This window comes from Hibiscus syriacus, unplaced genomic scaffold, assembly GCF_006381635.1.
Source record: "Hibiscus syriacus cultivar Baekdansim isolate YM2019G1 unplaced genomic scaffold, ASM638163v2 tig00117048_pilon, whole genome shotgun sequence".
NCBI classification, from domain to species: domain Eukaryota; kingdom Viridiplantae; phylum Streptophyta; class Magnoliopsida; order Malvales; family Malvaceae; genus Hibiscus; species Hibiscus syriacus.
In genome coordinates this window covers 865,080-886,765 of record NW_024063538.1, presented here as the reverse complement: position 1 = coordinate 886,765, position 21,686 = coordinate 865,080, and the positions used below count along the sequence as shown (strand labels likewise).

At 35.1% G+C, this 21,686-nt stretch overlaps 3 protein-coding genes and 1 pseudogene across 3 annotated transcripts; 3 read left to right on the top strand and 1 right to left on the bottom strand.

Moving 5' to 3' along the window:
• The first annotated feature begins 1,667 nt into the window (after positions 1-1,667).
• On the top strand, positions 1,668-3,658 carry LOC120197284 (cold-regulated 413 plasma membrane protein 1-like). Its single transcript, XM_039198874.1, has 4 exons — positions 1,668-1,891; positions 2,671-2,778; positions 2,856-2,926; positions 3,290-3,658. The coding sequence occupies exons 1-4, from the start codon at positions 1,725-1,727 to the stop codon at positions 3,541-3,543; spliced, it is 600 nt and encodes a 199-aa protein (XP_039054805.1). The 5' UTR covers positions 1,668-1,724; the 3' UTR covers positions 3,544-3,658.
• A 721-nt stretch (positions 3,659-4,379) lies between these two features.
• Positions 4,380-5,700, top strand: LOC120197285 (mitochondrial import receptor subunit TOM6 homolog). Its single transcript, XM_039198875.1, has 2 exons — positions 4,380-4,622; positions 5,478-5,700. The coding sequence occupies exon 1, from the start codon at positions 4,452-4,454 to the stop codon at positions 4,614-4,616; it is 165 nt and encodes a 54-aa protein (XP_039054806.1). The 5' UTR covers positions 4,380-4,451; the 3' UTR covers positions 4,617-4,622; positions 5,478-5,700.
• Positions 5,701-7,328: 1,628 nt separating this feature from the next.
• Positions 7,329-7,733, top strand: LOC120197315. Its single transcript, XM_039198890.1, has one exon. The coding sequence runs from the start codon at positions 7,329-7,331 to the stop codon at positions 7,731-7,733; it is 405 nt and encodes a 134-aa protein (XP_039054821.1).
• An 8,560-nt stretch (positions 7,734-16,293) lies between these two features.
• Positions 16,294-20,708, bottom strand: LOC120197480 (annotated as a pseudogene).
• Positions 20,709-21,686: the final 978 nt, after the last annotated feature.

The window sequence follows — 21,686 nt, the reverse complement described above, 5'->3', positions numbered from 1 at the left end:
TTTGAACCATTTCATGACATTACCCAGACACTGCATTTTCTTCCCGATTTCTGGTGCAAATTGGTTCGGTTGTCAGCCCATCACAATTATTCTGCTTTTCCAAACCTCGACAACTCCTTTTTAGTCCACGTCTTGTCGCTCGTCTTCTTCTCTCTCTCAGTCTTTATATTGATATATGCACTGCCTACTGGTGTTTTGCTCATGTTCAGGAAATGGACATCGTTAAGGATGACAAACATGAAAGAGACAAATCAACATTAAACAACACGAAGATACATTCCCTGTAATCATCGTCATGTCGTGCACTGACTGATCAGGTCCCATACCCTAATAATGTCATTGATTATTGAGGAAGAAGAATATTTTTAAGTGATCATAGCACAAATGGAAGACCAACTTTCAGCTGTACAACTGGCTTATTAATAATTATCTTTCTCCTTTGCCTGTGATCTTTTTTATTTAGAATTTTTATATAAATTTTTATATAATTATCTTACTATCTTGTTTGTTTATTTATAATTATTTTTTTTCGATTAAGCTAAAAGTGATTACAAAGTAACATCTGTTTTTATTACTCTCAAGCATTTGATAATGAACGTCCAATCACTATTACAGTCGATGGTGCTCGAATTCATGACCTCTAAGAATAATAATGATTCCTTTAACTACTGAGAAAAGTTGGTTCATGTATTTATAATTATCTTTCTGAATTCATGATATAGTAGCAAACATTTATTAACCTTGTGGAAATTAATGGATTAGTTACCAAAATAATTTTTGAGTTATTTATACTTTTTATGTTTGATAATTATAAAATATTTAAAAAAAATAACTGATGGATTGTGCTTTGAGAGGTTATGTTAAATATTTGAAGAAGGATAATTATTTTTAACATTATAATAAAAAAATGTGTCATGATTTATTTTACTAATAAAAATTACAATTATTGATGGATAAGGGTTGGCGGGGTCGATCCCTGAAAATTTTAAATTCTCATATAATTTATATATTTTCTATTGAAAGTTTATTTTTACTCCATAAAATTTTATAAATTTGCCCCTAAATATTTGTAAGTTGTATCTCTCAAATATAAAATTGTGCGTCAGTTCCTGATTAATAACTATAATATTATTGAAAAATTAAAATATATGTTTTTAATAATTAAAAATAATGTTTTTTTAGTCCAAACAGATAGCCCATTCTCCCAATAAAAGGCCTCCATCCTATGGCTCGAGCTTCTTCTTCACCAAACTTGGAAACAAAGAGGCCCAATAAACAAAGCTGCCATTAGAGATGATCATAAATCGAGTTTTTAATTTACCTCGATTCAAATATAATATTTTTCTTTATCATCTCATAAGATTAATTTAAAAAAGAATTATTCAATTTAATTTTTAACATGAAAATTCAAATTGATTTGGTCCAAAAGAAATATATTTTCAATGAAGTCCGAATTAGGGCACTAACTCAAAGTACATAGTTAAACAGTACCATAGCTAAGCATCTTCCTCCACGTGACACTCAATGTCCAAAACAAGCCAAAATCATTTGCCTTTTCCCAGGAACACCAGGAGGCGTCTCATTGGTTTATTACTATTTTCCAGTCATCTCGAACACGCTGCGAATTGTTTATTAACATGTTCTGTTTTGATCACTCTTCGGTTTTATCCATAGCATTGTGACTCGTAAGCTGAGGGATAGGATTCTGGAAGAAGAAAAAAAAGATGAGTTATTTAGCAACGAGGGCTAAGCAAGAAACTAGTCATCTGATGAGTTCTGATTTCAAAGAGCTCGTCTTTGCTGCTAAGAAGCTCGCTAATCATTCCATCATGTTGGGTGCTTCCGGATTTGGGGTTTCAGTATTTGAGTGGGTCGCTTCTTTTGCTGCCATGTATGCTACTCTTTATTTCTTCATAGCTTCATCCTCAGATTTCAGGGTTATTTCAATTGTATTCGCCTTCGAATCCTTTTGAGTACAGTTAGTTTGGGTTCAGATCGATTAGAATTCGGGTTGTTGGCTTTTTATGATCAAATCGAATTAGTACTTGTTTTTAGCTTCATTCTCTGATTTTAGGTTATCTGGGTCGTATTCGAGTTCGAATTGTTTGGAGTACAGTTGGCTTGGATTCAGATCTATCAGAATCCAGGTTGTTGACCTTTTTATGATCAAATCAAATCAAAACTTGTTTTTAGCTTCATTCTCAGATTTTAGGGTTATCTCGATTGTATTCGTGTTCAAATTGTTTAGTTAGAATTCAAGTTGTCTATTTTTTATGATCAAATCAAAACTTGTTTTTAGCTTCATTCTCAGATTTTAGAGTTATCTCGATTGTAACCGGGTTTGAATCGTTTCGAGTACAGCTAGTTTAGATTCAGTTCAAATAGAATTCAGGGTGTTTGATTTTTTATGATCAAATCGAATTAAAACCTGTTTTTAGCTCCATTTCCAGATTTTAGGATTATCTCGATTGTATTCAGGCACGAATTGTTTTGTGTACAATTAGTTTGGATTCGGATCGATTAGAATTCAGGTTGTTACTTTTTATGCCCAGATCGAATTACGACTTGTTTTTACTTCGAGTTAATCAAGTTTTTCGAATGCAGATCAGAACTGACGTGTTCAAGAATTCTAATGGTTTATTGTTCTGTCCTTCCTTGTGGTTATTGCAGATATTTATTGATTTTGGACAGAACAAATTGGAAAACAAACATTCTTACAACATTACTAATCCCATACATCTTCTTGAGTCTTCCTTGGGTACTGTTCAGCGCCTTCCGGTAAAGATCCATTATCGTATCGTACCTCAAGCATTCCTTCGTCTCCTCGAGATTAATAAATTGTTTTGGTCGTGCAGCGGAGACATCGGAAAATGGATTGCTTTTGTTGCAGTTGTTTTACGCTTGTTTTTCCCTAGGCGTTTTCCAGGTATGATGTTTGTTTTACTATGTTGATATCTCCTTGTTTCACTATGTTTGCCCTTACTAGTGCACTAGCCTACTTGATTTGTTTAGCGATTGGTTTATCGCCCCGTAATGTAAGTTGTTCAAGGTGCTTCTTGGCAAGGTTGTCGGGTTTTGATAGTTACTTGCCATGCTAAACGGCCTGGCTTTCCGGCTGACAACCGGACAAGTCGGGTGTTTTCGACCTCGTGGGCGTCTTAGGCTTTCCTTGCACCTTAGCCTGGCCGATATAACACGCCGAGGACCGATGCTTGTTTTGCCTTGTATTGTTTGAAAGATTATGCATTGAAGTGGTTGGTGAGTTGACAACTACGATCTGAAACTGCAGATTGGCTGGAATTACCGGCCGCTTTGATTCTTCTAATCGTGGTGGCTCCGAGCTTATTCTCGAGCACGCTGAGAAACAGCTTGGTTGGTGTGTTGATATGCCTTGCCATTGCTTGTTACCTTCTTCAAGAACACATCAGGGCATCGGGTGGGTTTCGCAATTCATTCACGAAAGCGCACGGGATATCGAACACGGTCGGCATTATTCTCCTGTTGGTCTATCCTGCTTGGGCTTTGATCGTTGAAATCCTGTAGGCTCTTAAATCACCAGTTTTCTTGATTTTATTTGCATTGTTTACTTGTTACACTATAATTAATGGACTGGTTCTTGTATTTAAGACATGTATCTATCCATCGAGTGTTCATGCAAGTCCGAGTGTACTGATTTTTTGTTTTGCATTGTTTGAAATCGACTTCTTTAACACTATTTCTAGTTTCGTAAACCGTCTCATCCTATTAGATTAACTAATAATTAATATAGGTAAAATTTTAGTTTAATTTACATAATTATTATTGTATCGCACAAGATGTAAGTTGAAGCACATTGTACTAAAAGAACTAAAATATGATATAAAATATATTATAAAAGGTAACGTGAAAATGACATTGAAATATAAATCAACACATATTTAATGAGACGGTAAAGAGTTTGATACTTTATTAGTAAGGTCTCAAAATTTTGAAACTTTACCTCAAAAATAATAGTCATGAAGATAAAAGGTAAATAAATAGTTTGGTATGTAAACTTGAAATTTTAATTTGATATGTAATTTTTTTGTCTTATTATGCACCTAAATTTAATTTTAGAGTTTAATTTGATACTCAATTTTTTTGTATAATTAAGTATAGACTCGATTTTTTTATTCAAATTGGTATTTATAATTTTTAACTAATAATGATACCATTAAGTCTCATGATTCACAATTTGGTCAGTTGTAATTTTCCACATTTAGGTACCAATTTGAGAAAGATTATCAAGTTCAGGTACTAGTTTGTATAATAAGCCAACAAATACATTGAAAAGCTTCCTCTCCGTAGCATTAAAACCCCAACGCGGCTAGTGTTTGAGGCTCTCTCTCTCTCCCTCTCCCTCTCCCTCTCCCTCTCCATCTCCATCGACCACTCGAATCGAAAATCACAACAGAACTCAAACAGAAGCAGCGATGTTCCCAGGTATGTTTATGCGCAAACCCGACAAGGCGGCGGCCTTGAAACAGCTGAAGGCACACGTGGTTATGTTTGGGGTCTGGGTAGCCGTGGTTCGTGTCACCCCTTACGTTCTCCATTACCTCTCCGATGAAAAGGATGAGCTCAAGCTCGAGTTCTAGATTCAGGTAAATTCAAGGACTTTAGCTTTATTGTACCCTGAAATCTTTATTATAAGAAGAAGGCCAATTCTGGGGACTGGGTATTGTTTGCTATGTGGATTTTTACAGACTATTGTTATGTAAATGGAAGTTCTCCAAATGGGTATACTCAGGAAGGCAATGAAATTCTGGATGGTTATAATAGGATCTAACATTGACAGGGGCTGAATTGCTTAACCTCTAAAGAACAAGGACCTATTAAGTATTTAAGCTTAAAAGTATCATCTTTGTTAAAGTTTTGGCAGGGGATGCCTTGTCCTATAGGTGAACAACGGTTGCCTTGCCTTCCTAGGGCACTTTCAATTTCCTGATTGTCATCTTTGTTAAAGTTTTGGAGTATATTCATTGGCTTCGGATGATTTTCTTTTATCACAACTGTTTTCGGGGTTCGGATCTATCCGTTCAACTTCCTTGAAAGTTGCCATTACTGTCTCGTTGCGAGTTGAGTGTGTTATAAAAGCTATGAAAGCCATTCTTTGTATCCATTTACATAAGTGTGCATTGGTGCCTTTCCCTTGCCAAGTAGTATGACTACTGGTTCTTATGCCAAATTTGTATAGCTGTTAGCAAATCCCCATTTTCATGGGCAAGTCTCTTTTATCTTTCTTCCAAACAATATCGTTATCTAAATTAGTCGCTCTGCATTTCAGTTTAGATTTGCATGCCTGCATGGTGACAATCGAAATAGAATACTGTTATTTAACTTTTTCTGCGATCGTTGAGTAAGATTATCAGTCCAGTGCACCTAAAATCTATGCCTTCAATATGAATTTAGTGGCTGGGAAAAGTTTGTTGCTGATTTTTCCTCCTATTATGATGCAGTGGATTTACAAGCCGAGAATTGAATCGGAACACGAAAGAGTTTGTGAGTTCCAGTTTCCTTTTCCGATTTAGTACAGGGCCGAAGTGTGATCACATTAGTTTATTTGCGTGCTTGCTTTGGTCATATGATTGTTGGTCTTTTTATTCAAATGAATCCAGTCATAACTACATGAATATACAATCACCTGGTCTCTGTTAGTATTTGGATTTTGGATCGGATTTTAATTTAGTGCCCGAACTTAAAGAACGTTCTAATTGTGCCCTCAAAGAGCTGATATTGTATCGATTTGGTCATTATGTCATCTTAGCCATAAGCTTAGTCGTTAAATGTTAGTTCAAATGTCCTACTTGATGTTAGGTCTATAAAAGAATTTGATTGATATGATTATATAATATTTTAAAGATTCAATTAAACTACAAACAATTTAGGTCATGGTTTGAGGACCTTAAAAAAATGGTCTTATTGGTAAGGGTGAGCAAACTGATTCTTTTACTTCACTCGATGCTACATAAATTTGATCGGACTCAACTCGAGTATAATACTCTTAAATTGTCATTTGATTCGATTTGGATTTAATGAAATCTTACCCATTTTGAAACAAATATGTAAAAAAAAAAATATTAGATAAAATAGAGACGTAACTGAAGAAGTATAGAGAATATTTTTTTTAATAAATCTGGGTGAATGTAAGGTAATATCTGTTTAAAATTTTTTAATCATTTGATAATGAGTGCTCATATCTTGACATACGTGGTGTTTAAATTCGAAGTGAACAACAAATTTTTAATCAAATACTTTTAGTGTTGACAATTGGACAAATTTATTTTTAATCAGTACGAAAAGGGATGGTATAAAATAAAAAATAATTGTAGAATTAAGAATCTATGCTCTTTGACTCGATCATTGACCATATCTAAATCCCCACTTTATTTAGCAGCCTCAAATTGCATACTTAATGCATCTAACTTTTTTTAATTAATTATCAGTATCTAATTTATTGATCGAATAATCGAGATTAGATTTTGTAGAGGTTTATTGTGAGAGTGGTTTTTTCAACTAGGAATGGCAACGGGCTGGGTATTAGTCCCCATCCCTGTCCTTATTTAAAAAACCCGTATCCGTCCTCATTTAAAAAACTTGTACTCGTCCCCGCTTAAAAAACCGTGGGGATTTAAACGGGGATCTCCATCGGGTAATCGGAGAAAACCGCGGGGAAACGAGTATCCCCGTTTAGCATAAACGGTTATTTAAACGGGTTTCGGGCCGGGTATATATATTTAAATTAAATATATAAATATTATATATATTTTTAATTTAAATTAAATTTATTAATATTATATATATATATAATAATTATTTTTAATATTTATCGGGGCGGGTAATCGGGGCGGGGATTACTAAACCCGTCCCCATTTAACATAAACGGTTTTTCCCCGCCCCGTTTAGCATAAACGGTTTTTCCCATACCCGTTTAATTCGGTTTTCGGTTTTCTCCGTCGTGTTAGGGTTTTTTTGCCATCCCTATTTCCAACCCAATTTGTTCTATTCGTAAACGTAAAATTTAAATCTTTAACCTTAAGAAATCTAATATATGATCGTATAAGACAAACTGATTGTTGATCTTGATGCATCACTTTTAGTTCCTATAAAAATGTAAGAAACTATTGGCTTTCTTCAAAACCTGGGAATTGGAGCATCTTTGCCCTTGCTTTTCTTTCCCTATAAAATGCTCAATGTCACACCCGTTTTCCTCCATTCCAGCCTCAGTTCCACTCTCTTTTTTCATCTCGACTTGGTTCGGCTTAGATGACCGTGTTGTGATAGTATAATTCGAAATCATCGATTCGAAAATGGGTGTTTGTGCATCTTCTCAACACTCGACGAGGAAGGGCGGAAACTCGAGCCGACCGCCACCCACGACCAAAATCATACATCCAAATGGAAACCTTCAAGAATTCAGGCAACCCATCAAAGCCTGCCTTATTCTCTCTCAGAATCCGGACTGTTTCCTCTGTGACTCGGAGCTCATGTACGTAAACTCACGCCCTCCTCGCGTACCCGATGACGAACAGCTTCGACTTGATCGAATCTACTTCCTCATGCCACTGTCCAAATCTCAAGCGACACTTTCTCTTCAAGAATTGTGTTCACTTGCCGTTAAAGCCAGTGGATCACTATCTCATTTGAACACTGTTTACTCTTCACAAGGCATCATTTTCATGTTTTCTAGAGTCCAGAATTTAGAGGTTGAATAACAATTCAGATGTGGTGTAAAGTATATTAAAAACACGTTAAATTTCAAACATACGTATTCCTATTACATATGAAAATTTTATTTTAATTCATTTATAATCGTATAAATTCGAGTTAACATTTAATTGTTAAATTGACGAGGAAACAAGAATGATATCATACAGGGACAACCATATCTTGCAGAAACAACTGTGCTGTATATGCTTTGTATATTTCCAAATCATTATCTTTTCTGCATTATAAAAGGCAAAAAGGCAAAAGATCAATTGTGCAATGTATTTATTCGATTATATTTGACAAAATCACCAGTTCTATAATATAATATAAGCTGTTTTAGTTCCAAATTGGTAGTTGGTTGAACACCACTTTACTTGAATATTTTATTCAGCAAATTGCCTTATGCAAGCAGGCAGCTGCACAATATATACATATATATATAAAATATTTGGACTCACCTTAATTTCCAAACATGTTACATTACGTTGATGTCATGTTGATAACTGAAGAGAGGACTTGAAACAGATAGGATCAAAATTAGATATGATCATGAGTTGGATTATATCAGGTTTTTTGTTCATTCGAGTTTGATTTGAGTATTATATTCTTTCATTTCCATCTGATTCAATTTAGATTTAGGAAGGTTTCACTTGACCTAAATTATAATCTAATTTCTAAGGAAAAAATTTGCACCCGCACCTTACTATGATATCTCTCTATCTATACTTTTTCAATTACGTTCCTATTTTACTTGATAAAAATAAAGTTTGTTTGTGTTGGGTTGAGTTGAATACAAATTTTCACCCTAAAAATTGAATTGATTAGTCGGATGAAACTTTTTGAAATCCGGGCTGAATCAGGTGACAGGTTAAGAGGTATATACTGGAGTTAAGTTCAAATGGATTACAAACTTGACCCGACCTATGATCATCTCTAAGTGTAGTGGGAAATGATAAAAGAAAAGAGCTCATATGTCATCTCGCGATTATTTCCCCCAAAAATCTATCAATTATTTTTCAACATTTTTACTCAAAATCAAATGGGATAAGATCCTTTTATCATATTAATCGTGTACATAAATATTCTCCAATCATCTATGAAACTGCATAAGGAAACAAAAGACAGACGCAAGCACACAAGCAAAGAAGCAACAAAACCCAGAAATGATGAGCAATAACTATGTTACATTACAGCATCAAATGACTGAACCTTCAACTCTTATTGAACCCAAATTAGGAAGCACTTCAAGCCTGAGAGCAGGCCACCATCTCAGCCTTAATGGCTTCAACCAGGCGATCATAAGCTTCACCCCATGCATTCTTCATCTCAGCTGACCTCATTTCTGGAACTGCTTCCTTTATGGTCTCAGAAAGAGCGAATGTTGTCACCTCAAAATGTTCAGCAACTACACCATACTTGAAATGGGTAGCCCCTAGTTTCTTCAGAGTCGTCTCTCTCACTGTAACTTTGCCGGCTTTGCGTAGCTGAACAGCAGATTCACATGTCTGTAGACAATGACGGATGTAAAATTTTATGTTAGGAAACAAAAATATATTATCAATAGAAAATACAAAGAAAATATCTAAATTATTTGAGAATTCCAACTTTTCGGGGGAACACCGCCGTCCGCCGGTTCATCCATGCATGTTTTCAGGGACCAAGTATGTTCATAGCATAATAGAGGGACCGAAACCACAATTTGACCGGAAACTTAATATGCAGAAGGCTTTACGTACCATAACAAAGACAGACATTGCATGGGGCTTGAGCTTTTGCTCCAATGGAACATTTGGGTCTCTCAAGAATCAAAACAGCTTCGTGGCTGATGGTGCGATCTCAAAAATCCTGCCCCATTTTTGAAAATTTAGTGACCAAAACGATCATTTGAAAATAGTTCAATGACCGGATCATTGACAAGAACAAAAGAAATGAAAAATAAATACCAATCGAAATGCTTACTTCAAGAAGAATTTGAGACCCAATTCAGCTGAGTTTTTCTTCATTGCGGTCCATGACTTGACCACCAAAGGTTCTTGCTCTTCGGTGAAACCTTTTCCTTCATAGGCAGCCATTGTTGTTCAAATAACTCTGGGATTTTAGCAGCTATCTTGATTCCCAAAATTGCAATCTTTGCAGTATTTATAACTCTGGGATTATATCCCAAAAAGCTTTGTGCATGCCGATTATATGGCTTGAGTTGAATTATTTCATTTCGACTTTTTTTATTATGCATTTTTGTCGCGGCCGTCTTTCAGGTGAGTCCGGAATTAGGCTTCAACTTGAAAAAAACGTTAGAGTTGTCACCGATTATTTATTTTAAGGACAAAATAGGTTGATCATGTACCTTGATTTCTTACCTGATCGACATCTTACCAAAGATATGTCGGATTCGGGAGTCGGTTAGAGTCAAGGAATGATTAACATTTAACACCCTCGAACTACCCTTTCGGTACTAATTAATTTTCAGTTATCTTAATTAAGAAAATTGAAAAATAAAAGTTCGATCCAAATTATGTACCTTTGATGGATTTGAAAGAATACCCTTAAAAAGTTAAAAAAGTATTTGTTGAAAACATTTTGATATTTCGATATAACAAATTAAGTTAAATGAATTTTAAGATTTTTCAAAAGTTTTTCAAAAACTTTGCCCATTAGGATTGATTTAGAGAACCTTGAAATATTGAGGACTCAATTGAGTTTTGGGATTGATTGAATTGCATACATGTGTTTTCTAAATTGCAGGTTATCAATTTTATTCTGATTTCCTAAACTATGTCCAATCCTAAACGTGCTAGGTCATCATCTAGTCGCTCACACCGTCAACCAAATCCACCTTCAAATCCTCCTCCTATTCCAATTTCTAATCCTAATCCCATTGATCCTAACTTGACTATCCAAAATTCGTGTTTCAATCATCCTGGTCCTAGAAATCATCGTTTTTGGTATTATCAATATTTCGACTCTTACAAAATCCGGGAAGAACATATTCATTCTCGTCAAGCTATGTTAGCTATTAATTTTAAATATCTTCCTCTTTTACAAGAGTGGAAATTTGATAAACTCTTTGACATTGAACCCATCGTTTACCATCAACTTGTTCGTATTTTCTATTCTAATGCCGTTTGTGTTAAAAACCAAACTGAAACCGAAACCATAGGAATTCGTTCCTACCTTCTAGGACAATTCTTATATATTGACTCGGCTTACATAGCCAATACATTCGGATTAGATAATGATGGTATTTCAAATGAAAAATAGGTTTTAGGATCTCGTTATAAAAGAAGGGATAGTGCAAGTGTCTTAGACCTTCATGAACGTTTTCTTCATCTAATGATTTCTTGGTGGTTTCGACCATACGGAGGTCGTTATTCTACTCTTAGAGCCTTATATCTTTGGTGGTTACATTGTTTCGAAAACAATATTAAAATTAACCTACCTCAGATTATTTTTGCTGAAATTGTTGAAACCGTAAATCTTGTTCCTAACAAGAAACTATGTTCATCCCTAGTTTACGGTTGCATTTTGAGTAATCTGTTTTCCAAAGCTGGGCTTAGAGTCGGTCTAGATTCCGTTTTTCCCCTTAAGAAACAAATTAACCTTCTTTCCTTAACGAGAGCGGGATGGATTAAGGATAAAGAAACCGGTGAATGGGTTCGATCTTCTGCAAATACTCCGAGAGCTAGTTCTTCACAAGCTCCACCCGAAGCTGACGAAGATCTCGAGCTTGAGCAATTAATGCGAGACATCGATGAAGCCGAAAATGAGCCTGAGCAGCCCGAGGAGAAGCCCGAGGAGCAAGCACAACAAACGCATCAAGTGCCTCCATATTTTCAATCCTTTATGGAGACATTCAATTTCCGATATGCTACCATGGATTCGCGCTTTACTTCTATAGAGTCCCACTTATCCACAATGGGAGCTCAACAATTAGAAATTCTTCGGGAGATGCGTGCAAACAACGAAGCAACCAACGCGCATATTAATGACCTCACTCACGAAATGGCCGCTATGCGAGCTCGTTTTCCTCCTCCTGATCCTGATATGTGATTCTATGGTTTGCTTTGAACTCCAAACTTATTGTTTTAACTTTTTGAATATTTTGGAATGTTTGAATTTGTGGATTGATTGACTTTGAATTTGTTTGGATTTATGAATGGTTAGAAATTATCTATTTGGTGTGATTAAATTTATTCATTATTGCATTATTTACTTCATGATTAGATATATGACCAATTTTGCCATTTCACATTAACTATGAATATTGATTATGAAACTAATGGCTAACGTTTCTCTTGCTTGTGATCTTAGCAACTTAAAATATAACCAATTGGCTAAATGATTTCAAAACCTTGTTTAATTCTTTAAAATGTCTTTTTGATTTAACAAAAAGGGGGAGAAGTGTTAAATGTGTTTTTTAAATGATAAATAGGAGAAGTGTTAGTGTTAAAGTAAGGGGGAGTAATTTCAAAACTTGATTTCAAAATCTCAAAATCTTAAAATTACTAAAATGTTTTGTTATATCAAAAAAGGGGAGATTGTTGAAAACATTTTGATATTTCGATATAACAAATTATGTTAAATGAATTTTAAGATTTTCCAAATGATTTTCTAAGTATATTCGATATAACTATTCGAATATCAAAACATTACTCCAAATCTTTTAAAGATCATTTTTAATCCTTACTCAAGTGTAAAATTAAGTTTTAATCTTAAAACAATTTCAAAATAATTTTACAAAGTATTTCGAATCATTTCAAAGCCAAAAATTCCAGATTGTTCAGAGGGAACCGATTCCCCCCCAAGGGGGTACCGATTCCCCCCTGAATGGTTTGGCTCCGAGAATTCCAATATGCTCGGAGGGAACCGATTCCCCCCCAGGGGGTATCGATTCCCCCTTTGTATAACAGTCGAAATATTTGAATTTTACACTTAGGGAACCAATTCCCCATAGGGGATACCGATTCCCCCCACGCTCCAAACTGTTTTATTAATTGTTTTCACACTAAAACGGCTATATTATTTTCTCTAATCATCCCCAACGTTCAGAAGTGATTCAAGGTGTATTTAAGCAAGCTTAGAAGCCATTGATCAATAACAAGAAACATCAAGCAATTAGAATCAAGAGAGAATCAAAGAGAAAGCATCAAACCTCAAGTTTGAGCATTTCAAGCCTATTTTTCATTCAATATTCATTTTGCTTTCAAGAACACTTATTGTGCTCAATTGTATTTATTCTTGAGTGTTCTTTCTTTGTTCTAGAATTGTGCAAACATATTTGTCTTGTGAGGTTTTTCTTGTAAGTTTGCAAATTTGTATTTCTCTTTGAGAAAAGAGTGTTCTCAAGAATTGGGGTATATTCTTGAGGGAGTTGTAAGGTTATCTCTTTGGCCTCAAAAGAAAGAACAAATTAGTGAATTTGTTGGAAACTCCTTAGTGTGGATAGCTAAGGTAGTGGACGTAGACTTTGGTTGATAAAGTCGAACCACTCTAAATCGCTGTGCAATTTCTTTCAATTTTCTACAAAAGCTTCCACCTAAATTTTTATTGCCAATTCACCCCCCTCTTGGCCGATTCAATCAATCGATTAACTCAACAGTATTAGGTGTAATAAATTGCATAATTGAATTAAAATATAAAAACAAAATACATGATGCTGAATTAAAAGAAATAAACTAAAACAAAGCAAAATAAAATAGGAATAAAATAAGAAAAAGGATATTAAATCAAATAAAAACAGAAACAAAAAAGCACAAAATATAGAAAAATAAAAATAATTAAAAAAATAACAGAACTAATATATATATATATATATATAAATGAAAAAATAAGGATATATATATAATGTTTTGTAAAGAAAAATGATAAAAACAGAAAATAAAATATAAAAAAATAAAAATATATTTACATAAATAGAAAATGTTAGAAAAATAAATAAATAAAGAAACGAATAAAAGGAAGTAAAAAGTAATAAAAATATGTATTGGTAAATATTAATGGTAAATTAAATAAATAAATAAAATATATAAAACTATTATAATAAAGGACCAAATTGATAGAAAAACAAATTTGGTGGTAGATTTCAAAGAAAAATCGGGGTATAAATTCAATCTAGGGGTTAAATTAAGCCTTTTAGAAACGAGGGGACCAAAATGGGAATTATCCCATTCCCAGGAAAAAAACACGCAGATCCTAGGATCCGCGTGTCGGGTCACGGGTCTCCACGGGTTGAGTATAAATGCCAATACTTAACAACAAAATTCATTCCCCCCGAAATGGATCAAAGGCAAAGCCAAAAAATCCTCTGAAAACATTCATCGTGTTCTTCATTTTCATGAAGAACACGGTCGTGAAACTCAAAAATCGACCGGTAACCGCCTCGCCGTCCGCCGTTCATCGGCGGTGGCAAAAAAATTATATTTTTTGAAAGCTCTTTCCCTCCCCTTCTCGAAAATCCGAACCTTTTTTAAAAACTAGCCTTGGGGAGGACTAGATCTGAGGAAACTCCTCGATTGCCCTCCCCTCCGATCATCGGTCGATTGATTTTTTTTTCCGAGTCAAAAAAATAGGAAAAACAACAAACAACAAGGGAGTATTGCATGCGAGTAGAAAGTCGAACAAGGTAAAAAAAGGTACCCTTTTTATTTCCATTCGAACGTTTACAAGTGCTTCGATTTCTCCGATATTGCTTCTGTATTTTCTTGTATTTCTCTTGTATATCTTGATGATTTTTATAATGTTTACATGCATATATATATATATATAGCCTAAAAAAGCCTATTTTTAGTTCCGATTTTTTTGAGTCATATGTAAACTAACACTCCTGTTTGTTGGGTGTTTTTGTGTCACATGTCGCCGATGCTCGTTGATGTACCGAGAAAAACGGACGTTGGTTGCATGAAGCGTGAGGAATCATCGAAGGAGGTAGATGCGGCGTCGAGGGAAAATGATGAAACCCTAGCCGGGCCCTGTTGTGGACCGTTGGATCAAGATGAGATCCAACAGTGGTGATGTCTGGCGGTTGGAACCAAAGAAAAGGTTAGGGTTTTGAAACCCTAATCGGTTCGGGTTAATGTATGGGTCGGGGCTCCAGATTTGGGTTTGCTTTGGGTTCTGGGTCACCAGTTGTATGGATTTGGGCCTGTAATTGTTGGACTTGAAAAATAAAATAACAAAATGAATATATATTGATATAATATATATTTATGCTATATAAATTACAACATAATATGTATATATTATATAATATAATACATATATATTATACATTAATTATATGGCATGAATTAACGTATAAATATAAAGCCGGACGAAAATGCATGTCGACACATTTGACACTCATACATATTATATATATATATATATATATATATATATATATATATTAATTCATATCAAACATATACTCGTGTCGAATATTCATCATCAAATTCGAGTTACATAGGATGATGTGTTGTCATCCCTTTAAAATAACCAAAAGGGAGGCAGAACTTGAGGAAAAAGAAACCAGACCTCAAAAGGGCTGAAAGTTGAAGGTCAAAGAATGCATACAAAAGATTAATATTTTTAGGGTAAACTACACTTTTAATACTCTAAGTATCACTTTTGTTCCGTTTTAGTCACCCTAACTATTTTCTTAAAGTTATATTTAACGTTTAGTTTCATTTTGCTGACGTGATTTTTTTTTATATTTTTCAATGATAATGTGGCATTATCTTATAGTGATAAGTTAACATCATCGTTAATTTTTTTTAACAGAATTAAAAGATGAAACAAAAACTAAACGTTAAGTATAATTTTAAAACAAAAATATCTTGTTAACTAAAACGGAACAAAAATGATAAAATACTCAACATGTTCTGTACCCTATTTTTTATATGAAATGTTTGCTTTGGTGCGCATCCCTTTGTGTAATTCCCTTTGACAAAGGAAAAAGATTAGAATCCATCCATAAAAGACTTGTTTTTTTCTTTTCTTTCTCTCTCTCAGTTCTTTAAGAAAAGTTTCTTGCCTTTTCTTTTCGTGGGATATGGTATTAGAAATAGAGAAGAAAATATTAAAAAGGAGTAAATAGCATTCCTTAAGTTCGGTTGTCAAGAACGTTGCCAAGGATCTATGATTGATTGATCAGTTTAACTTGGAATTTTAATCACAATTATAGCATTAAACTATATGACGATTACTAAATGAGTTGCTTGCTTCGGACTTTCTCAGAGTTTCAGAAGGCTCAAGTCCTGCTCGAATGGGGGACCGAGCTTGTCAGTGTCGGCATCGGACATCATCGCCGGCAGGAAAGAGAAAGATATATTAAGCAAAATGACAAAGATAGAGACTATGTACTTTGATCTGTCAAACTTGCAGAACTTGTGGGTGACAAACTTAATATCTGGAGGTAACACCTAAAGAGGATAATTCCGGCATATATTCTCATGGCTCTCATGACCGACGGGTTGGATCAGATAGCGACAAGTAGAATTGCCAAAAAAAAGGTCCAAGCAAACTCCATAGTTTCCAACAGATGCAAAGATAAGCAATGAAGAATATCTCAAAGGAGCACACTTTGCACAACTCAAATATCAGGTTTGAGAAATTACTCGTATTCAAAAGCCTAAGGCTTCTGTACATTAAATGGATTTTCAGTTCACACAAACTTTGAAAGATAAAAGAACCTATGGAAATCCAGAATTGATCTTCCAAAATCTATAAATTTGAGAAGAGGGACAAAAAAGATGCTAAGCAGGGAGAGTAAATCATTTGAGCGGTTCTATGCTCAATCCATAGAATCATCAAATCCCATTAGATAAAGTGAAAGGTCTCTAGTTAGATCTGTACATATGTACTTATCTGGAAAAAGCCTATTAGAGAGATCAATTCCTGTCAAGAACTTCTGCCGGCAAGTTACAGATCAAAGAAACCACCTCCATAACTCTCCTTTTTAGGTTGCTTCGATGATGGGCAACCACTGTCATCTGAACTCCCAAAGCTGAAAGACCGGTTGCGTTTTCCTATATTGCATTGTCAGTAAAATCCTTAAAATATATGAGTTTTTTGTGTGTATGTGTGTGTTGATCTCCAAAAGTATAAGTGCACATACCACTAGTGCCACAGTCAGAGGGAAGGCATTTACCAGTAGTACTGGGTTTACTATTCCAACAGACAGCAAGCTCTGACGCTTTCTCGATGCCCTTGGATTTGTATGGAGCTATATTATGGGCATTTCGTTGGAGAGAACCCAATAACTTTATCAATTAGTAGTTTTATTACCAGTAGTTTTATCAATTCCTTCGATGCACTTTATCAATAGCCTCAGCACATGAACTTAAAACCCTCTCATAAACATCAATTAGTAGTTGTGTAATAACTAGACTTACATTTTCTTACAAAGGTTATCAATGATCACAGAAAGATTGATTACATGCATCCGTATCTCCATAACTTTATCATCGGTATATTGATCAAAGGCCTCTTCCAATAACTTGGAGAGTTTCTCAACATTTGCCTCAAGCTGCTGCTGCTGATCCTCAAATAGATGCTGTTTTATTTCCCTTTCCTCATCTGTCATCTCATCCTTGAATAATTCGTCTCCAAACATGTAAATTGCAAAAGGGTATGAAAACGACAGAACCAGCCTTGATCTGAAAAGTCTAAGAAGTCCATTATTTACCCAGCTGAAATCTCTAAGTCTGGATTCCCTCTCTTCTGAAATTGATACCTTATCCAGTATAGTCTCCTTGAGTTTACTCTCAAGCTTAAACGAATCCGTATGAGCTTTATAACAGTTATGATAGTGCATATAACGATAGAGATCTCGCTTTGCTCGTTCAGTCTTCTTTTCACGGTCTTCTATGTAGCGACCACAGCTGTGACCAGCAATTCTTGACCACGTATGGTCCCGCCCAGTAGCACCACCACACAGCCAACTGCATTAGTTGGAAAAGAGAGAAATGTGATAAAAGTAATTCATATTTAGCAGTGCATAAATCATGTAAATAAAACAAATACTGTAATTAAACAGGAAAGAGAAGGAGAACAAGTCACTTAAGCTCTTCTTAATGTGGCAGCTTGTTCAAGTTCAAAAGCTTTGGTTTGAAATAAACATTTATGCCAGAACCAAACACTGAATCTAGAGAATTAATTGTCACCAAGAAAAGATTTATACAGGTTTCAGAAATTTGCAAACAGTAGTTAAAATAAAAGGAAATCCTTACCAAAATGCTTGTCCACAGATAGAGCTCACAAGATTACATCCACCATTCTTCTCCACAGGTTTGTTACACTTTGGACAATGCTTTGTATGAACAGTGATCCAATTGACTGTTTCTGATTCATCTCGGTACTTCTTCATCCAAAGCTCCCACATCGTACATGAACATGGAGAGTGTGCTTCGCATAAGCAACTAAAACAAAACTGTACACCACAAGAACACTCTACCTCACAAAATTCATCATCCTCAATGCGTATGGCATTTCCACAATGAGGAGTACTAGGGCATCATTTAACCATCCTATTATCTTCGATGTATGACTCAAGAAGAAAATGATCAAATTTCTCCGCTAGATCAGGATGCCTTTTACCAACTAGATTTCTGATAACAGCTTCATCACAAATAGCATTGCACTTGTGTGCCATGCACCTAATGAGCTTACTTTGACCCTCATTTATCTTCACAACAAACTGTTCTGTCCAACCTGGAAAAAGGAGGAAATATATCAACTCAATAGACTAAAATGTGCAAGCTGTTACAACTTCAGTTACATTGTGCATACATTACGAAATTTAATAAATAAACGAATATAAACGAACACGAACATAAATGAACACGAACATAAACGAACATAAACGTTGGAGACCCTACCTTCCATTGTTCTTTCATGAAAAATAGTTGACAATGCAAATCAACCAAATCTACAGTGATAAATAGCGTAAGAGCTGATTAGCAGTGATGAAATGTTTGAAGATATCAAATATTTCGATCGATCTTTTAAAGATTTTAAATGATTCACACGACTTTAATTTAACGCTATAACATTTATCTTAGTGGTCCATGATTACATATGAACAATCATTTTCCGCTATTACATTATTTTTCAGAAATTGCATAGAAACCTTTGTTTTGTTTTCTGACAAATTCTATATATTTTTCTCTTTACTGATGTTCATATACTTCTGATTGTTATCTTTATCTTCCCATCTATTTCTAGAAAGAAGTATAATATTTTCTTGAGTTTTAGATGTGAAGATACCCGCAATAACTTTACATATCAACTATTAAGCCAAATAAAACAAAGAAAGAGATGAAAACATACCTGTAAAACTTCAGATTGCACTATAATATAACTTGTTTTGAAGCTTTCAGCGATCGTCTCCATTCTCTAGTGAACACTAGGGTTTGGGGAAAAAAAGGGGAAAATAAATATAGGTGCGAGGTGCCTCACGGGTTAACATATTGAATTTAATCTCCAAATAAAATTGGATTAATTATGGAGTTAATCATCAGAATATCAGATTAATTAATATTTTTAAGATACTTACAAATAGGTCACCAAAATTGATTTAAGAAGATTAGGTTAAACATAAATAAATGAACATAAACGAACATAAACGAACATAACCGAACGTTCACGAACGTAAATGAACGAACGAGACCTATGTTCATGTTCGTTCATTTAATTAAACAAACAAAAAATCTTGTTCATGTTCGTTCATTTAATAAATAAACGAACATAAACAAACTTCCCGCCGCACGGTTCATGAACGGTTCGCTGAACGTTCAGTTCATTTATAGGCCTAGCAAAAGGCATGGCCACAGTCCATTTTCGTCATCTTTCCACCAGGTAACTCCTCTACGCATATGTTACACATTGCTAGAGATGAAGATGACACTAGTGTTTCTGTATCCTCACTCTCAACAACAGAAACACCTGCTTCAAAAAACAAGTCTGCTTTCCCCTTATCCACAAGTACGGCAAGCAACTTCTCAACATCCCATCGGTAATGAATAAATAAAGTCCGAGCATGGTGCTCTCTAAGAGATAGCATCTCCATTACTCTACGCAAATCTTCCCTCTACCAAAACAATCAGTTCAATTCCAATCCTAAAAAATAAAGCAGGCTTGCACGGGAAACCAAAAAAAAGAGAAAGGGAATAACTTTTTACCTGCGCAGCTAAAAGTGATTCTTTCGTAATTACCTGCATAAAACCATAAAGGGTTACAACACAAGTATGCGCCCATTCTAAGAATTCTGATGAAGATAATATAATCCATAAAAAAAACTATTTAACCTGTTCTTCTTTAAGGTTTTCCCATCAAGATTAATCACCCCCGCCCCATGTTCTTGGAGGGGAAAATTTCAATTACACAACGCAACATAGTCTAACAAAAGCACACGCAAGAGGATATACATATCAGATGGAGAAAAAAAATTGATCAAATTCAACGATCAGCAGCTCCTCTGCTTGTGAAATTAAAGAATTCCTCAATGAGCATGCAAACAACACATCCCCAAACAAAAAGGAAAATCGTAAAGCTCCTTCAAATTACTCTATCCTCTGAAAATCCACAAGACATCCCAAAACCATCTTTTACCGAACGAAAACAAAAACCCAAGCTTTAAACTGGAAAAAAAACAAAAAACTCAGAACCCAGAATCAATAAACCGATGCCAAATTGAAACAAGAAATTGAATTCCTAAGAAGACAAAGAAAGGGAGAAAATCGACCTTGTTAGTGGGACCCTTTTGAAGGGGCCCACTGTAAATCGGAGTCCTCATTCTCGAGACCGTCGAGGGAGTTTCGATCGGACGAATAGCAGTAATCTTCATCGCCGCTCCAACAATCCTCCATCGACAGATTGATCAATCGACAAGCTTCCAAATTTATCTAATATAACAATAAATACTATTGTTCTTGTCGAAAAAAATATTGAATCGATTCGTTTCCAGCAATAGTTTTACTATCTTTTTGAAGAGTGTAAAGAAGAAACGAAGGATGGGAAAGCGAAGATTATAATAGAGAGAACCAATTAAATGATTTTATAAAAAAATTTATATATTTAAAAATTTGTGAGAGCTAAGGAAAATAGAGGTGGTGAAGAAGATGCTTTCTTCTCATACACTTCTGGAAGTACGAAACACTGTCGTTTCACTTTTGTCCTTTGCTTCTTTTCATTTTTTTTTTGAAATTAAACGGTATTCATTAATTGAACATAGCGACAGAAGTAACAATTGCAGTAATGCAATTCGGAATTACAGACTGAAAAACTAAAGGCACAGACGAAATGGAGACATAATTAGCAAGTGCATGAGCAGCTCCATTTGCCTCACGCCGAACGAATCGGACAGAGATGTAAGGATGGGAATCAAGGAGTTCTCGTGCTTCAAGCAGATGGAACCGGAGGATCGAACGATCAGTGGCTGGATTTGCAAGCTGTTGAACAACGTTCGATGAATCACTTTCGATGACAGCAGCAAGAAGTGCCATCTCCACCGCCAAATGGACACCATGGCAAATGGCCTAAGTTTCAATGATACCAGCAGAGCGAGACTCCACAACAGGAAGTGCGCGCCCGCTAATGACCGCACCTGAGTTATCACGAAGGAGAATGCCGATAGCCGAGGAAGAAGAAGGCCGAGGACATGCAGCATCAACATTTATTTTAAAAGTACCTGGTTGAGGTTTCGTCCAGCGTTGAGGATGCAAACCAGAGGAGACAGCAGAAGCGGAAGACGCAGAACAAGCAACAGCATTGAAGTATTCCGATTGGAATGCCGTACCTGAAGCAATCAGTTGCCATCCGGGAAGCCATTGTCCTTCATGAAAGAAAATATTCCTGCGATGCCAAATTTTCCAAAGTAAAACTAATAGACCGATAAACGAGGAACCGAGAGCGTATTCATCAAATGCTCCAACCAAGCACCGAAAGATGAAAAATCCATGGGATGAAGAGTAGACAAGTAACCA